Source organism: Cydia fagiglandana, chromosome 21, assembly GCF_963556715.1.
Source record: "Cydia fagiglandana chromosome 21, ilCydFagi1.1, whole genome shotgun sequence".
Classification (NCBI taxonomy): domain Eukaryota; kingdom Metazoa; phylum Arthropoda; class Insecta; order Lepidoptera; family Tortricidae; genus Cydia; species Cydia fagiglandana.
In genome coordinates, this window is record NC_085952.1 from 11,625,903 (window position 1) to 11,646,243 (window position 20,341).

Consider the following 20,341-nt stretch of genomic DNA (forward strand, 5'->3'; position numbering starts at 1 on the left):
TCATAGAAGTTTGACGTTTAAGATGACACTTGCACTGCATGGGCTATCAAAATCACTGCAGACTTTCTACGGTCTGGCTATAATCAAGAATATCTCATAGTCTCCTGTGTATCCAAACAGGGTAAAAAGGGGAATCACTATAATCTAGCTCTCCGGTAGTTCCCAGTCTAGTTGACCCCTGCTAAACATCGTATCATTTACCGTTACACAAACATACATTGCGCTGTATCACTAGCGACTAAAGTCCATTTCAGCTTGGCTTCTAATCTATCAAGCGCGAAAATAAATTTGCAACAGTTTACCAATATAAGGCTTGGTGTTCGATCATCATTCACTTGTCAATCGTGAGAACGTCACGTACAAGAGAATTTGAAATTCGAACATTCAAATTTCAAAATGAATTTTGGTCGTGTTTTGTTTTTCTTGTTTGTCTGCGTTCTGGCTTTGAGCGCGGTGTCAGGAGCGCCCAACTCTCGCTGGAACCCGTTAAAAAAAATTGTATGTATTTTTGTTTATTGCTCTTTGTTTATTTCTCATATAATTTTCCATATTAAAAGCTACTCTAAGACGACTATGTATAATTATTTTGTTACAGTATGGAGTGGGAAAAGGCATCCGTCACGGTGTTGGTCAAGCCGCCACCGCCATTGCTAAAGGATAAAATAAATAAGTACCTACCTACCTAGTATTTTATGCAACAGGTACATAATTAGTTCTTTTGTAAAGACAAGCCCGAGAATTTTAAAAACTAATTATGTACTTATATTAATTAATGGATGTGTCGAGCAAAATTTTAAATACAAGTATAACGTTAAAACCCGCGTTATGGCCAATTGGCCATGTCTTCCGTCAAAAGTTTCGCGCGGCGCGCCATATCTTTTATTTCCTTTTAATTTCTTGGCTTATTTGCGCCCCCTCTTAAGGCACTGTCACACTTTGTCATGTTAAACAGAGTTAGCTTGTCATTACAACATCTCATACATTATTTCGTTTCAGATATGGAAGGGGACGCGAATAATGCAGTACGTGACGAGGTCGTCGGAGAAGTCATCCATAATGATATCAGAATAGGTAAATACCGTCCTTTATATAATTTTACAAGCTTTTATTTAACTTGGAATGTACCTATGTATGTAATCGTACCTAAGTAGGGCGAATCGGGTTAGACTAAAAAAGTTGCTGATATTGAAAATATTGCCGATGGCTGGCGTCACAGGCTAACAGAAGACATATACTGCGCTATTTTTGAGCATTCATATCAATTAAATATTTCAGATATACGTTCTAATTATTGCCTATGATGATGATGGTTTGATGGTGTCCTGTTATCCCTCATCAAGGACATAGAGCACTCAGATGGGATTACCATTCCCTCACGGTCCAGCGCGGCCTCCTCCAGCTTCGTCCAGCCGAGGCTAACTGATGCAGCCTCCTTTTCCACTCTGAGCCTCCAGGTTTTACGTGGGCGACCTTGTCCTCTTTTACCCGGAAAATTTCTAACTGCCGTATTCGAACTACAAGAGACGACACGTACTAGATCCATTCTAGATACGTTATAGTTTAGATATCAACTAGTTCTCTTTTGCAGCGCAATTCGGGCAACCAATGTCACTTTTACGTTAGATAGCGTAAGATATCTATTAGATATGACTTGGATCTCTAAGTCATATCCTGATGAAATCGTTTAAGAGTATCTCCAGAATCGCACAAATGTCAAATTTGACAGGTTAATAATGACTCAACCTATCTGCCGTTTTTATTTGGCAAACGATGTACAGTCAAAGAATTTAATTTACTACCCATTTTGTACTTTGTCACAGTGACAACCGTATGAGGTCTCTAGCGGCTTTCATATTGATTGTCACTGTGACAAAGTACGAAATGGGTCGGAAATTAAATTCTTTGACTGTACCAAACACCCTGTATTATTATCCAATTGAAGGCATAGTAATATTTATTATTTTGAGTTTGTACTTAATGTGTGTGAATAGCACTAACTCCTTACAAAATCCACCTTTTAATATGATGTGAGTGAGAACAACTCCATTGCTATTAAAACACTACAGGGGCTAAAAGCTATGATATGTATAATTATTATAGTATGTAAGTAACTGAACATAGCAATTACTTACTCTGTTTACGTCATACTGAGTAACTTTTACTAACCCCGAAATCACGAAAAAAATTGACTCTCATAGGAAATTTCAACATCAGACCAGCAAATTGTAGTGAAACAGCCAATTTTTTTTTGCGGTTTCGTGGTTGGTCCCATAGTAAAATTAGCTCTGTATGACCTAAATCATAACAGGTTTGAATAATTGCTTTACGTTTAGTTAAATACTGTAATAAATAAATAAATAAAATCCTAAAATGGCCGAGTTTTTTTCGGCACTTCGATAAAATTTGGAAAGTTCCCTATTCTGTAGGTACACATATTTAATTAGGTACTTACCCATTCTATACTATACAGGATGGCTAAAAAATAAATGCATTCCCGTTGCCAGGAAGGTTTTAGGCTTATAGGTACTTAGCAACTTTTACTAAGGGACCAACCTTGAAATCTCGAAAACAAATTTGCCCTCCCATAGGAAATGGACCAGCGAAAATGTATGAAACAGCTTTTTTTTTTCGCAATTGCGGGCTGGTCACATAGTAAAAGTTGCTCAGTATAATCCCAAAACCTTCCTGGCAACTGGAATGCAGTTATTTTAAGCCACCCTGTATACATATAGAGAAAAAAAAAACAAGACATCATCATAATAATATTTAATTTCATTACAAAACCTTAACACGACATTGTAAGTAATCTACGTTTTGGGCTCAGAAAAACGTAAAGTACAAACAATAACATTTACATATGTACAAACTATACAATTATTCACATAGATTACAGTTTCACTTAACACAGTATAACATAGAAAGGAACTTTGTACACCTTAGCTAGAAGAGTTCAAATTGACAAGCATTTTAAATGCTTTGCATTTCAATGCTGCTATGCTCATGCTATTTGCAGCAGCTTTTTAGTCAGAAAATTTGAGAGCAGTGCGAAGTCTTCGTGTTGGTCGTGACCGTCTGCTCGAGCTGAGCTAACGCCGTCAACTCTGTATCTATCTTTCTCTTCCCTCTCCGATCCTTCTTCTGCCCTTTCTTCCGACAGCAGCAAAGAATTTCCTCGAACTCCTTCCTAAAATTATCATTCAGCCATCCGTAAAGCAGCGGATTAGACACGGCACTCGACATACCAATAATATGACAGATAGCGTACGTTATTATCATTTGATCCTCTCCCAAGATAGGTTCTTTAGAGAAATCCGCTGCCAAGTTGAAAACGTTTAACGGCAGCCAGCTTATAACGTAGGTAACTGCAATAGCTATCAAGATAGTTGGAGTTTTTCTAGTACTTCGTCTTCTTCCTCTAAGTCTTCTATGAATTTGAATATGAGCTATAACTACGACTAGAACTGGGAGGAGATATTGGAATATGAGGCTGAAGAGCGAGTACATGGCCCGTCCGTTGGCGATGGGCCAATCCTCGATGCAGAAGCTTAAGGAATCCATGCCAATGAGACCGATGTTGTGGGTCTTGAGGTTTCTGAACATGTATAGGGGTGAAGCGAGGAAGAAGGCGATAAGCCAGATGCAGAACATGATGATGAGGACGCCCATGGTCTGGAGGCCTTGCCTTGTGGGGTACACGATCAGCTGTGAACAAAGGGAATATGTGAATAAACAGCAGAAACTTTATAGTTATGGGACCAATGATAGAGGATAGGCACATATTTTGTTACTATCGTAAGTATTACGTGCGCAATGAGTTTCTTGCGCACGTATCTTTACGGGGTTATGTAGGGGAGACCGAGGTGAGTTGTGACAGAGGAGAGTTGTGACATTGTTGATTTTTTGGAATCTGTTAAGTAAAAACAAGGTCGCAATAGCGCGCGTTTGTTAGTTCAAGTTACGAGCTAATAAACGCACACTGCTGCGAGCTTGCTAACAATCATTAGATTCCAAAAAATCGACTATGTCACAACTCTCCTCTGTCAAAACTCATCTCGGACTCTACTGTAGTTTTTGACGTTCAAATGTGCATGGAAGGTGCGTTGTAATATGTTCTAGTTGAATTATAAACATTTTAAGTTTCATTTTAATAAAACTTCCGTGAGACACAGACATAATATATTAAGAACGGGTCATTCACGTATTACGTAATATGTTAATTTTAGAGTGTTCTCAATAACATTGAATAACCAGGCACATGTTGCCCTATATACTATACTACTCTTTGATGTCTTGTAAATAAAAATCTAAGTAAGTAAAGCCCTGGTGTCATAAGATCTGGCAGCTTTCTCGCTCAACGCATAAGCAAATTGCTATTTAGCGAGAAAATGCTACTACTCGTACTAGTAGCATCCTCGGCACCTTTCCACGTGAGAAAATTATTCAGTAGGGAGATCGAGGTAAGTTTTGACAGAGGAGAGTTGTGACATTGTGGATTTTTTGGAATCTAATGACTGTTAGCAAGCTCGCAACAGTGTGCGTTTGTTAGCTCGTAACTTGAACTAACAAACGCGCTCTGTTGCGACCTTGTTTTTAGGGTTCCGTACCCAAAGGGTAAAACGGGACCCTATTACTAAGACTTCGCTGTCCGTCCGTCCGTCCGTCCGTCCGTCCGTCCATCCGTCCGTCTGTCACCAGGTTGTATTCGTATCTCACGAACCGTCATAGCTAGACAGTTGAAATTTTCACAGATGATGTATTTCTGTTGCCGCTATAACAACAAATACTAAAAACAGAATAAAATAAAGATTTAAATGGGGCTCCCATACAACAAACGTGATTTTTGACCAAAGTTAAGCAACGTCGGGAGTGGTCAGTACTTGGACGGGTAACCGGTTTTTTTTGTTTTTTTTTTGCATTATGTTACGGAACCCTTAGTGCGCGAGTCCGACTCGCACTTGCCCGGTTTTTAGTTAATAGATTCCAAAAAATCAACGATGTCACAACTCTCCTCTGTCACAACTCTCCTCTGTCACAACTCACCTCGGTCTCCCCTAGGTATATATATATATATATATAAACGTCACGTCACGCTATCAAATTTTAATGAAATTTACACCAGGGGTTCTATATAATTTTCTTATCCTAACCAATTCCAGTAGTATTCCACGAAACCGATGAGTGACGTTCCACGGAAAAAGGTAGCTTATGGCGCCGGCGCTTACATCGCATAGCGACGCAATAATATTGGAGCGGCGTTAATAATAGCGTAAGCGCCAACCGCCATAAGGTACCTTTACCCGTGGGACGACACAATTATTATTAACCATGTAATGTTTTATAGGCGGCACGCTATCGTCACATTAAGTGGTTTTATCTCTAGTGTGTAGGTATTTGTTCATTACGCCAAACTCTCGATGATAAACTGATAAATGGAGTCCATACAAAATCAATATGTGTAAGCTGCAGACGATCTCCTGTAGACTGCGCAAGAGAAACCAACGTACATTGATTACGTATGTAAGTAATTATATCAGAGACTCGCACCTGCAGACAAACTGTGTAAACAGGGAACTGAATTAGATCGTAACGTTATTTCTTGTATTAATAATAGTAATAAATAAATTGATTAATTAAAAAACATCAACGTGGAGCTAAAGAGGACGACTTGATAGAACAGACATTTTAAAGTAGACATTTTGATACAGCGGACATTCTCAGACAGTCTGTTACAGTAGACATTCTGACAGAATAGTAGTAGTAGTATGCAAATCCAAATAATTTTATTCATAGTACAACAATATTTTAAGTATTTTAACCCTTAAGAGCTGAATTTAAACCTATAAGTATTTTTAATTTCAGCGCAGTCGTTAAAGTGGGCGCCAACTTTTACGACTACTCATTTGAATACTTATTTGAGATGCGTATGTCAAATGAGTATTAAAACTCTTTTAATTTTGACATGTTAAAAAATGCTCGATATGAAAAAGAAAAGTGATGACAGCGCATATTGCGAACAAAAATGTAAACTTTAATGGGCCCAAATTTATACAACCTACTAATTATTGTCATAAGAATATTAACTTGTAGTTACCTTGTCCTTGGTACCTATGAAAGCAAAAATTTTCTAATTACTGATTACTAAGAGAGTTGTTTTATATCACAGTATATAATTATTGTATTATATTATAATTATGCCATAAAACATAAATCAGAATAGCGAGCTAAGTATCTTGCACGGGCACAACATTTAGTTATTTGACAATTCTCACGCGCGGCTGAGAGACACAATCGTATACACAGGTATACAGAGGTAATATGCTCTATCTACATGTAAGTGATCTTGTACCCACTTAGTTACTGGTGCCCTTGAGGCCTATCGGCTGCATTCTATGTTTATATCTAAAGAGTAGCCAATTGTTTAATTCGAGATAGGCCACTCAACTGGTACTAATTGACAGTGTGTTAAAGTTAACATGTTGCAATGTTTATTAGTTATTATTGACGACCGGTCTGGCCTAGTGGATAGTGGCCCTGTCTATTAAGCCGATGGTCCTGTGTTCAAATCCCGGTAAGGGCATTTATTTGTGTAATGAACACAGATATTTATTTGTTCCTGAGTCATGGGTGTTTTCTATGTATTTAAATATTTTTATATCGTTGTGTTGAGTATATACCCACGACACAATTTTTCTTGAGCTTACCGTGGGACTTGGTCAATCTGTGTAAGTATGACCTATAGGTAATATTTATGTACTTACTAGTGTCTGTGCGGACAGAAAATACTCGTGGAATTTTAAGGAATCAATAGATCCTATGACTCGTAAATAGTCATATAAACGGCTGCAAGAAGCGGCCTCTATCTCTAAAGGGTGGTCTTTTCGTTAGGGACGACATAGGTAATACACAATTTTATTTTCAAACATAGTAAAATTCATAATCATAGTTCAATTATGTATATGTTATGTATTTGTTGCGTGTATGATTTAAATTACCGTAAAACGGGGCGGTTGTAGGAAAATTTGGGGCTACTTTGATAGTTTTATAACGGCCATAAAATTATAATTATTATTATATTTGTTATAAATGTTATTATTGTATGATAAAAATCACATTGATTGATTCATTTATTGGTAAAATTTGTTGTTTTACAAGTCAAGTTATTGTACATATTTACATAATGAGATTAAAATACAAATATTTACACATTATAACATTTAATTATTCATTATTTACTGCAACTGTTCGTATAGCTAGTTAGATTATAATATGTTATAATGTATTGATGTTCATTTACCTACTGTAAAAATACGGTAGAAATCATAAAACATCAAAGTAAGGAAAAGCTTTGAGAAAGTCACAATTCAAATCAAATTGTGTGAATAAAAACGTATATTTCGCCTGAACCCTCCGAATCCCTACTGATTTATTTCAGCCGAAATATTATTCCTTTAAATATCATTATTTTCCAGACGGGACCGATTAAATATAAACCTTAAACATAAGAGCAAAGAGCTCAATATTGCAACGTAAATGAACAATCGGTACGTTCACTCTCTATACTTTTTAAGCATTTTATTTGGAATATTTGGACTTCATTCCATTTCCTTCTGATTTTTCGTATGGTACGTCTCTTACGGAGACGCCAGGTCTGTAATTTTCGGTACAAAATAGTGTGCCAATTTTTGCGGGGGAGGGGCAGGCAGGGCACGGAGGGCAGAGAGCGGGTGCACGGAGTGGGTGAAATCCGGTGCAAGCGTCCGCGCTACTTAATAGCGAGTGTTGCTCATAATTATTTTTCGTTCAACCGCTCTATACAAGTGTACACCCGCGCAAGAGGTACGAGATACTTAATATACCATTTTATTTATTGAATGCCAACCATGGCATTACAATGTGTTTACATATTATAAGACGTTGACAGTCATAAAATCTGCTTTAACAGCGGAACGGCTGTTTTTTGTATAGCATTAATCTATTATGCTTCAGAACGTATCGGTTTGAATACCAAAGCTATTGATCTCGAGTTATATTTAGGCAGTGTTTAGATTCACCTTTCGTTAGAAGTTTCTGATATTCGCCGTTGTTTAGCAATTCACGTCGCTACAAACACGTAAATCTGTTATGAGGGACCCATTACAATCACATACTTATGTGATGTTATCTTTGAAAAGGGACTATTGTCGATAGCGCTTACGCCATTGTTAACGATGCTTCAATATAAATACAATGCCGCGCGACACTGTGCGGTGTAAGCGCCATCGACAATAAGGTCCCTTTTCATAGACAATGCCCCATATTGCCTCAATTACAAGATTGAGCATTAAGAACGACTCACGCTAGAACGGTTCTGGTCCGGGCCTTCCAACAGACTAATAGCCGATTGGCGATCATGTAAAGCTTTCTATAGAAAACTGAAGTGTCGGATGCTCGTATGAATAATGCCATCCATTATAATAATATACTTGCTGATGATGCTTGGGCACCTGCTACAAAAGGACGAATATATCAAAAACATCATAGAAGGAAGAGTTGAAGCAAAGAGGAAGAAGGGAAGACCATGGAGAGCGTACATGAATCAAATAAAGGAAAAATAATTCAAGGTCGTATCGTATCAGGCTGTCAAAGTGAAGGCAGAAGACATACTAATTAACTACTCTTTGCAGAAAATATGGAAATTGCTCCACCGACGAGTCTTACTCTTTAATATACGGTGGCTAAAACTGCATTCCCGTTCCAGGCATGTTTTGAGATTATACTGATCAACTTTTACTCTGAGACCAACCCCGAAATCGCGAAATAATTTACCCTTTCATAGAAACAGGACCAGCGAAAATGTATGAAACATCCAAATTTTAATTTTAAACTTTATAACAAATATAATGGTATTGCAGAAAGAAGAACAAAAGCTGCCGTTTCCTTGACAAGAATTCCAAACTTCCATCTGGCCGATTTCCGGCTACAGGATTAGACAATAATCTCAAAATTTCAAAGACAGAGTGCCAAAGTAATTTACAAAACAACAAGCTTGAACACAATCCCTGATTGTTAGCCGATATCCAACTGCCCGAGAATTTTGCTGTTTTGTAAAATATCGCACAATTATACAGAAAGTGCACCAAACTTATCATCATCACATTATGTACCTCAAGGACTCTTAATTTTGCGGTACAATATTTAATGCCTTCCTTTGTTTTCAGGGATTCTTAATTTTGCTGTACAGTCAAGGAATTTAAATTCCGACGCATTTCGTACTTTGTCACAGTGACAACCGTATTAGCGGAAGCAGTTATAAAGTTGACTCAAAAATTTTTTATTAAGCTATGAGCTTCATCACATATGTTCCTTGAGTAATTCTAAGCATTTCAAGCCTGGGAGGCAATAAGAAATGTGTGTCTACTCGGATTTGTAATGGATTCAAACTTTCAACCCCTTTTTAACCCTGTTAGGGGATGAATTTTACAAAACGCTGAAATTACTTTTCCTGTCTTTTAATAATATCCCCAAATACAAAGATTCAAGTCTCGCGTTCGAAATTTTTTTTGATATCCATACAAACTTTCAACTCCTTTTTCACCACCTTAAGGGATGAATTTTCAAAAACGCTGAAATTAGTTTTCTTGTATTTTAATAATATATCGTTTTACGAAGTTTCAAATTCCTAGCTTAAAATAAAACTTGAACCCCATACAAACTTTCATCCCCTTTTTAACCCCCTTAGGGGTTGAATTTCTCAAAATCGCTTTTTATCTCTGGTACACTTTATAAATGTAATCTAGTGTGCAAATTTCAACTTTCTATCTTTTGTAGTTTCGGCTCCGCGTAGCAAAAATCTCCAACCAAATTTTTCACCTTTTTACGTTTTTCTTGTAAATTTACTATGAAATTGAAAAAAACAAATATCAGCAATGAATTCTACGTCTTTGGTTTATACGAAAATGATACCAAACTTGCCCTAGTACCCACCAGGATCAGAGTAGATTTTTTTTAAAGATGACGGGTGGCGGCCTTCTTTGTACCCCACCGTCCCCCCCACTTCAGGCTAGAAATGCTTAGAATTACTCAAATATCAGATGTGATGAAGCTCATAGCTTAATAAAAATTTTTTGGGTCATGTATGGCAGCGTTACATAACTGACTCCAGTATATGAGGTCTCTAGCGGCTTTCATATTGATTGTACAATATTCAATGCCTTTGTTTATAGGGTTCCTTACCCAAAGTGTAAAAACGGGACTCTATTCCTAAGACTCCACTGTCCGTTTGTCTGTCACCAGGTTTAATCTCATAAACCGTGATAGTTGAAATTTTTTAACACCTTTATTTTCAAGAAGAAACTAAATTAAATGATTTGTTAACTTCTACAGCCATTTATGTAATAAACTGCTAGAGAAATAAAATTATCCCACGAATGATCTATCTGTAAGTGTAAGTTACGTCTTGTACTGAAAGAAAATTACTTTGGCCAATAAGTTTTATTTAACTTTTAAGACTGTTCCGTTCCGTACTTAACGCTCGTTTGAACTCATTTCTGAGTTTCAGGAATACTAAGTAGTACGTACATAAATAAAAGTCGACTTAGGGAGAAAGGCCATTTAGAGCTTAAGAGTTTCTATATAATTTTGATTGCGACGAATCCAAGAAGATGCAATACCTATTAATAAGTTTAGTTACCTGCAATAAAATCGTATGGAATAAAATAAGCTGGACGGAAAAAGTAACTAACTAACGAGGAGGTTTTAAAAAGAGTCGACGAAGAGTGGTGCCTATTAAGATCCATCGAAAATAGAAGAGGAATTATGTTTTAACACGTATAACACATGAATTCGAGACCATCATAGAAGGAAAAGTAAGAAGGAAGGACTATTACTACTTGTTCTCTCTTTGGCCCAAGGGTTAACTGGTAGAGAATGCCTTTTGGCATTAAGTTCGCCTTTTGTACAACTTTTACTGTGCAATAAAGTTTAAATAAATAAATAAATAAGGAAGGAAGGAAATTCGTATCAAACTTCAAGGAAAAACCCACAAGGAGATCAAACCGACAAGACCGCAGCTAAGTGTCTGATGATAATGACATTAACGGTCTCATTGTAACTGACAGATCCGATCGAGAACTAAATTTTGACGTTTATTAAAATTACAATCAGGCCGTAAAATCATTTCTCATTGAAGCGAATTTAAAGAGCCCCAACTCAATAAGATTCCATTATTTTATCATAGAGCCCCAAAAGCCTTATCAATCATGGGGTGGGAGCAATCTCTCCCATCAATTCAGCTCTAAACTGTAAACCATAATATTAAATACCTATCTACGGAGTTATCTATATACAGGGTGATTCATGAGACATGAGCAGGACTAATCCTGCACACTCAGTAACTGATAATTGATCGATCACCGTCGTATTTAGGTGAAACAACCACACTTTTTCCTATTTTTCAACTTTTTGGTGAGGGCAAATTTAATTCTCTACAATCATGGTCACCCTACCAGACCTGATTAATAAACATAAAACCTCTTTTATGAAGAAAATAAAATGTCAAACCTGAGTCAGATACGAGTTTTCAAAAGTAACCAGACCGTGATGACAGTGATGACATTCAATTTGACACAGAATATCGGTAGTTTAGTATTCTAATGTTAGGGTGACCATCCATGTTGTAAATAAATAAATAGTTTTTTTTTTCAACACGACTAGAAAATTAACGTTAACCTCACTAATACTGATAGGAAACAGTTGCTTATAATTTACGAAATTCGCAGTGTTAGTCCTGCTCACGTCTCCTGAATCACCCTGTATAAAGGGACCTTATTGTCGATGGCGCTTACGCCATAAATTTAACGATGCGCCGATATAAGTACAATGGCGCGCGACGTTGTGCGACGTAAGCGCAATAAGGGCCCATTTTATAGATTTCATTAGCCCAATGGGCTACTTAAATGTAAACAGAACATTAAAATCAACAGTATTATTATATATTATTAGCCTACCTTCCTTACCTTACTTTACCTTATTAACCTGTATGTAATTAGAACTTCCAGGGTTCCTGGAACAAGTCCCTTTGAGCTTTATCACGTATAATGACAATGCTGCTTAACATACAATAAATAACATTACTTTATTCAAATCTGAACACTAAAACTGCAGCCATACGGTGGAGAATTGTAGTATCCTAATTTAACACAAGTCATTTCGTAATTAACCTTGTCCATAGTTCGTTTGATCGGTATATCGTATTCATTGGATAAAATTTAATTAGGATTTCCAAGATACGCTGCCTTATTTGATACATTGTCATGAAATTGGCTTTTTGTCATTACCAGGAATTAAGAACAATCATCTACAATAATATATTGCAAAAATAAAGAAGACAATATATTAGGCCTTTTCTAACACGACGTATATGTAGGTACATAATGATGATATGAGTAGTAAAAAGGGAAAACAGGGAAGCGGAGAGAGAAGTCAAAACTTAAATTGGTCAGAAAAAGTAAATTTCGTGTCCTTAGGCTCTTAAACAGAAAGTTTAGGAAAAAACACAGAATTTGGTCCAACGACAGGATCTCATTCAGTTGCAAGTTAGAAGATCCCATACAGGGTTTTTTGCACACAGCGCTATGGAAAATGGTACCTGTCGCTGTGCAGGCCCCATAGACAACATGCCAATCGCTAAAACTCCGTAGCGAAAAAAACGGAAATGTCACTGTTACACTAAAATGTAAGAGTGATAGAGAGACACAAAGTGACAGACACAAATGATGATGGTAATACTATAATTAAGATGCTACAAAAAATATCTAGTGAACGATACCTTATTAGAAATATCGATCTTTACTTAGTTTACCGAAGAATGACGTCAGTGCAATAAAATCGAGCACGGATCCACTCCTGCGCCGAAACTACATCCCAATTTACGAGTAAACAACCAACTACATTTAGACCGTGTGTTAACTAGATGCTAGTCAATGCTGGAATAACATCCTGTATAGGTTATACAAGGTTTTTATATATTGAGACCTTTTTTGCCACTTTTGACTACACAGAATCACGAGCTCTTTCGATCCAAATGGGATAAAAAAATGTTCTAGGGTTTTTTCCTATTGTGTTACCATTTCCCCAAATACTTTGTATGGCGGTAACAAAAAGGAAAGTTTGAAAAATGTATGGAAATTTTAGGGCATTTTTCTCCTATAAAGATGAAAAGGGCTCGCGCTCCTGACTTTATAACAAGAGTGGCAAAAAAGATCACAATATATAAAAATGGCAAAAAATAAAAGAAACGCTCACCTAACATATACAATGAAACTAGTTGGAAGCAGTTAGACTTAAATTCTCTTTTTTACACGTTGTATAACCGAAAGGCACCCGACGGTTCCATTCAATCTCGTTTTACTGCAAACCATTGTGTAAATGGATAGTCTTTGTAATTTTATATAACGTTTTTCTTTTTAAACAAGTTTTCAAGAGCATTCTCGGAAATTAACGAAATGCATCCAGTTAAAACAAGTTGATGAAACTTTTTAACCCTAGAGAAAAAGAGGAAGGAGTGAAATACGTTAATTTCTGGAGAGTTATATTGCTCAAATAGAGCGAAAGCGGCAATAATTCAAGTTAGTATGGATCGTTTAAAGCAGCGGTCGGAAACAAGCGGCCCGCGGGCCGCATGCGGCCTGCGAACTTCTCGCTTGCGGCCCGCGAGCCTCTCTGACTATTTTGTATGTAATATTGACAAACGTCACAAATATTAATTACCAAAGTGCGTTCCGCGTCAACTTCGTTAACTACTATGTGGCCCTTGGCAGCTTAAAAGTTGCCGACCGCTGGTTTACAGTGTTGCCAACTTGGCATAATTGATGCCAGATCTGGCATATTTTCACTTGCTTTGGCACCAAAATTTTCGATTTAGCATCTGGCATATTTTTTAGCATAATTTAGTCTAAGCCAAGTTTGCACCAACTTGGCAGCAACAATATGCGCCATTGCCTTATGTGGTTCATATTTTCATATGAATTTTGACTTTTGTGGACGGATGCGGATGGACGTCGACGGACTATATAAAGTTGGTCAAGCAGATCTTGTCAGTAGAAAAAGGCGGCAAATTTTAAAAATGTATGTGTTATAAGTATCTTTTTTTTTAATGAATAAATATTATCTTATCTAATTTCAAGTTGACATTTTAGCATTTTTTCCCTCCGGCCGTTTTGGCAGCCAAGTTTCGCAACCAGTTGTTGAAAAATAAGAAATAATCTTGTTACGCAACTAGTTGCCCAAAAAGAAATTCTATTCCTGATCCACAACTACCGTAGATGACAGTGGAGTTTCGCAACCAATTGTCGGAAAGGAATAAAATGTCTTTGTTTACAACTGGTTACCAAATAAGACTTTGATATCTCATTTCACAGCTAGACATTACGTGACATCTAGAATATCCTAAAATCACCTGGAACGAGCGTTTGCAGTCAACATTGCGGAGTAGGGGAAAATGGGTGGACACGAGTATTTATATGCCCCAACAACCGCAACGATTTCGACGCCCGCCACGCACAGGATATTGCTGATCTGCTTAGGTTCTCGTTAGAGATGGTGAATTCCGTTGTGTCAAATATGTTAAGCAATGTAATGTTGTGGACTAAAATAAATTTTTATAAAATATTAACCTGTTCGCGTTATTTTGTATTTTTTGGGAAATTTAGTAAATCGCAGCCATGGTATTTGTACTACCACTCAACTAGGGGGCTGTCCATAAATTACGTCATCGATTTTTGACGATTTTTGAGCCCCCCCCCCCTAATATCATCCAAAAATCATGCTTCGAATGGCCCCGTTTCCTTCTACGTCATGCTACCATCATCCGATGTCCAGACCCCACCGCCCTAATTTGAAATGACGTAATTTATGAATAGCCCCTAGGTAAGCTTTATAGCTTACCAAGAATAGCTTATTTATCTGGCTTTAATTATTAAAGTCAGTTATATGGCTATTTTTAGCTAAATTAGCTAAAAAATCATGATTATTTTTATTTAACTAAGAATAACTTATTCCCATTAAATTTTCTCATCTACGAATTATTCCAGACAAAATTATTCCGGACGAATTATTCCAGAATAAAATCACCGTGATTTTATTCGTGCAAATTCTTATTCAAATAATGATTTTATTCTTGAATGCCCAACACTGTATGTAAGTACTTTTATATGTACATTTGTTTTTGAAGCCTTGGAAACTAGCCACATTTTCTCTAAGTGTCTGAGCTCTATTCTTCGTTGGCAACTGGATGTCAAACAGGAATAGAATTTCTTTTTAGGCAACTAGTTGCCTAACACGATGATATATTCTTTTTTGACAACTGGTTACGAAACTTGGTTGCCAAAACGGCCGGAGGGCATTTTTTTAGCATATTTCAAAAAACTTTGGCATAATCTAGACATTAGTCTAGCATTTTTTCAAAATCCGAGTTGGCAACACTGCTGGTTTAAAGCATTAAACATTTATGCATTTTCAATTGTTTTTCTTAGTGTATCAATGTTAGAATGAACTAGAAACCCCAGCCTACTTTACCTAACAACAAAATACAGCCACATTTGCAAACAAATCCCCACTCAAAATAATCGGTCACCTGATATTGTTGTAAACCAATCTCCTTAATGGTATAGTGGACACAAGTATGGATACGGCCCGGCCGCGGCCGGTCAATATCAAAGTGAGGTAAAACCAAGGCTCTTTAACATTTGATATTTTAGCATTGAGCACTAACTCCAATTAAAATCTTCGAAAACAGCTTATACCGTAAAACGGGGTGAGTAGGTTTCGCGGGGAGAGTTGGGTTATGAATGGAGAGAGAAGTTTGAGAGGGGGGTGAGAAGGGATTTTAAGGCTACTGCTACAAAAATAATGTATTCCAAATTAAAATGGAACTATAGTAATACGGATAATAAAAAAAAACGATCCAACAATCTTCCAAAATCACCTTTGTATGTAAACCCCTCTCACCCCAAATACGAGGCACTACGGGGTGAGGTGGGTTTTCCTCTTTATCGTCAAAGTTATGAAATGGAACTACCCAAAATAAAATACAAACGTCCGAACCATTCAGTTTTCACACATCAATTTTATCGAGGTTTGAATGTCAAATTTTACGGTACCTAATCAATGAAATCGCCTTAAGAGCCCATCAACGTGCACACTAGCGCTACTGCTAAATAATCATGATTATTTGAATTTAACTAAAATATATTTAAAAAAGGGGGCCGCTGCTTACTGTATTTTGTATTTAAGTACCTTTTGAATACATTAAACTAGTTTTTATATTGCTGGGTTCGTCGATCTATGACCCCGCACTATATATGATCTACGACTGATGACCCCGCAGTCAAACTCACTGATGAGTTTTGCGGGGCTATGCCTAGCTTTAATAATATCTTGTATTTTATTAAATAAATAATAATAATAATATGAACTCAAAATAAAAACAGCCGTTTTAACTTTGGACGCAAAGTTCAAAAAAAAAACCGGTTGTACTCCGGGAGTGCCGGCAGAAGTGAAAACTCAATGACATTGCACTTAACAGTTTTACAATCAGTGCCTCTACTATCAGTTGGCAGAGTATTTTTCACTTACTTTCAGTGAATTAACGTGCCGTGTGTCACGTTTTACGTTTCTTTACGGTCTTATGTACCTAACTTCACTCCACTCCAAACGATGTTGTCCCTTTCTAAGTATACTATAAAACAGAGCAAGAGTTATATCGGAGTTTTATACAGCGCCTCTAGGATTCACCTATAGAACTAAATAACAAAATTGACACATTTTCTCACGTCTACGTAATTTACTATCTATGCATCTCGCTCTCGCAAATTAGTGCAAGTGAGATGCACAGAAAGTAATGTTACATATACTGATGGTAGCCGTGAATATGGAGGGTAGAGGTAAGGAGAATCCTTTATGACTTTATGAGAAAACTCCTTTATGGGAGAATATTTGCAAAAAGTGGGCACGCTGTCAGCTATTATAATTTTTCTAAATCTCTCCAGAGTAGCGAAAAAAAGAAAACCCATTAACCTAGTTTTTCATTGTATCAATACCGTACTAAAAATCATGGAGAATGGAAGATACTCGTATTTACAAGTGGAAAAACGTTTTCTCTTTTTGTATGGACGATTACGTAGTATACTTCCCTCTTAAGGTTTTTGACGGACACTTTTTCATTATTAATTACATGGAGATTGTATTCCTTACCTCTACCATCCACTACGAGCATTTAGAAGGGACATGCCATCGCTGTCATTTTCTTTACAAAACAGTCTGCCGATTTTTGCGGGGGAGGGGACGTCAAATGTATTGCTATTTCTACATGATTTGTACGTAACGTACAAATAGCCATGTCAGTCCATACAAAAGTTTGCACAATTGTGTTTTTCGGCAGGGGGGAAGTAATAATGTCAACAAAAAAATAAAGAGTATACCTACGAGACTACTACGACTATGATATTTGATTTATTCGGTTGTCAATATAAAACAAATGTAGGTGTTCTTTCTTCCCGTATGAGACGCCATTACTATGTAGTTTTGCTTGAGATTAATAAACATTACCTATATGGTGTTAAAACAAGCTTTTCTTTCCTGCTTGGAACCCTAATCCTAAATCCTAACAGTAAGCACTCAATGGCCACTCCAGTTATTAAATGCTCTAAGACCAGTTTTGTCACTTTGTTACTGACTCAACCTTCATTCTACAATTTTTTAAAGATTTGACGTTGCCATAGTTACGAAAATAATAAACACATCAATGTTAGTAAACAATGTATAAATTAAATTATAATTGTATTCAAGACAAAAATTGCAAAATATGATAATTACGTAAACATCATTAATAATCGAGTTAAAATTATGACATTGCGTGTTAAAAAATAGGAAGCAAAGTATACGGCGCGATTATACAGGCTACTTTTGGCTACATATTTATTACCTATGATGAAAATAATACACACATGAGAACAAATCTTAAAATATTAAAATAGGTATGTATTATAATGTTCCGCTTCAGTCCGCACCGCCTACTGCTAAGTAACATTATCTAATAGAGTGTGCGGAAAGAGAAGAGTCGTGAAATTTAGGGGAGCCCATACATTATACCTACGACTCTTCTCTTTCCGCACAGACCCTACGACCTACGTATGACCTTAATAGCGATCTTAATTTTATAGTACCTATATGATCTCGAGTATATTTCAGTGCCAAGCGCCCCATTTCCAATACAAAATGAACCCACGCAGCGGGTTTTTGGCAATAAATGTGTTTTAAATTTTCAGATTCTGAACCACCAGCAAAAGTTTTTGAAGAAAGTTTTATATTTCCTGTTACCAAGTTGACATGAAAAACGAGTACCTACCAAACACAATAATTTGAACAACGGAAAATAAAATAATACTTACTTAGTAAAGAAAAATAAATAAACTCACAGAACATTTGTATGTTTTATTTTATTTAAGATAATAATGCTTAATAAAATACATAGCAATTCTTGTGTAAATATTCTTACTATGTGTTACGTGCACCCAGCAACAAAAACAGCAACATGTCTATGTACCGCTCCGTGTATTGAGCCTTAATTCTTAATACATATGTAACTTCTACATGCATACGCATGCATACATGATGCAATCCGGGTTTTCAGGGAAATGTTGTTTTCAATCAGCTTCTTGCCTAAAACCAAAAACTGCTCGTAAGCAATGTGATTTTCGCAAATGTAGCAGTAGAAATAGGAAAATATGATGTCAAGCATGTCAAGTATAACTCATTACCTGTGTACTAAATCAGCCTTTTATCGAACTATTAATTGATTTATCCCTTAAAGTTTTGCTTGAAGTTCACATACTGTTATAAATTTATACATATTACGTTGAAAATTGCATTAATATTCGTGAAAAATCTGCGTATTTGTTGTGTTTACAAGTTGACAGAAATGTCACGTTGGAAACGCACGTATTTTTCCATAACATCTGTCACGTTTACTCGCGTAAAGTATTTACGCAGAATAATTCTGGCTCAGTTTTCATTATATAATTAGAAAGAGAGCGTTTTAGGTGTGAAGTTAGGCAAGTATGGAAAACTCGCGTAAAAACGTTTGTAACTCATGGTACAAATTGAAATTTTTAGTTCTTTACGTGACCGGTAGAGGCACTGTACAATTACTCCATACATTTTCCTTAACTTTCTCACTATCTTCACTTCTCACTGTCATTCACGGAACTCATAGTAGAGCTACAGGTCACGTCTTACGTCTTACGAATCTGTCGGTGACGTGACCTCGCGAGAGTTTAACATTTTTTCCCCATCACAAAAAGTGCACAGCGCCGCCAAAGAAGTTTTCACTTCAAAAATTACCTGGTATCGATCCAGCGCGATAGCCGTGATAGTGATAGTGGAGACGAAGATCGAAATGGCCTGGATGGCGCCCGTGGCCTTGCACAGACAGGACCAGTCTGGCAGCGGCCAGTGCTTCGTCAGCAGCTCCATTAGGGTCAGGGGGGTGCCGAAGCAGCAGACGAGCGCGTCCGACACGGCGAGGTTCACTATGAACATGTTGCGCGCTGTTCGCATTTGGGGCTTGCGGACTACCTGGAAAAGAAACGACTTGTTAAAATCTGTAAGTGCGGAAAAGAAGAAATTCGAAACGAGTGGCGATAAATTAAAACACGATGGAAGGGGGTGTTTTAAATCGAAACGAGTTGCGAATTACCTATTCGCACGTGTATCGTACAACGTTTTACAGTACATAATATGGCCCTTTAAACTTTGGACATACGTACGGAAAGTCCAGTTTTACGCACTAGTGCAGGAAAGTAGGACCATAAAATATGTACTGTAATAGTACATTATTGCAGAGGCCGGGAAAGGGCAATTCGTGGATGAGTTTCGATTTCCTCTCCTCCTCCGACAAAGAAGACGAATCCACGAATTGCTATTCCTGCCGAGGCATATATAGTGCTTTTCTCCAAACATGCGAGGAAATAAGCTAAAATAATTATTATTTAAGCATCAAGCATCACTCAAATCAAACCTTCACATCCAAAATGTCAAAAACAATTTCCCTCTTAATTAACTTTTTAAAGTTAATGTTACAAACTTATTCTGCCATTCAGTATTCGTTCATTCAATATAATTGTGCAATATAGTTGGTCAAACCAATTTTTCAGTCAGTAAGAACCAGGAAAACTATATCCATCCTTTTCTTTTGGGTGCTAGTACTAGTGTAAGACAAAGATAGTATGATTCTCTTTGTCTATGTTTGAAATGAGAAAGTCCTTTGACAAACTATATAAGCTTTATGAACACGGATGAGATTTAA

At 36.8% G+C, this 20,341-nt stretch overlaps 1 protein-coding gene across 1 annotated transcript in view; it reads right to left on the bottom strand.

Moving 5' to 3' along the window:
* Positions 1 to 2,751: 2,751 nt before the first annotated feature.
* The window catches only part of LOC134675194 (neuropeptide F receptor), a 96,968-nt gene continuing 79,378 nt past the window's right edge, over positions 2,752 to 20,341 (bottom strand). The window contains exons 3-4 of the mRNA XM_063533397.1: positions 19,378 to 19,611; positions 2,752 to 3,702 (exon numbers count right to left, since the gene is read on the bottom strand). Coding sequence (XP_063389467.1) covers positions 3,025 to 3,702; positions 19,378 to 19,611 — 912 coding nt within the window. The 3' untranslated portion in view covers positions 2,752 to 3,024. The remainder of the gene's footprint in view (positions 3,703 to 19,377; positions 19,612 to 20,341) is intronic.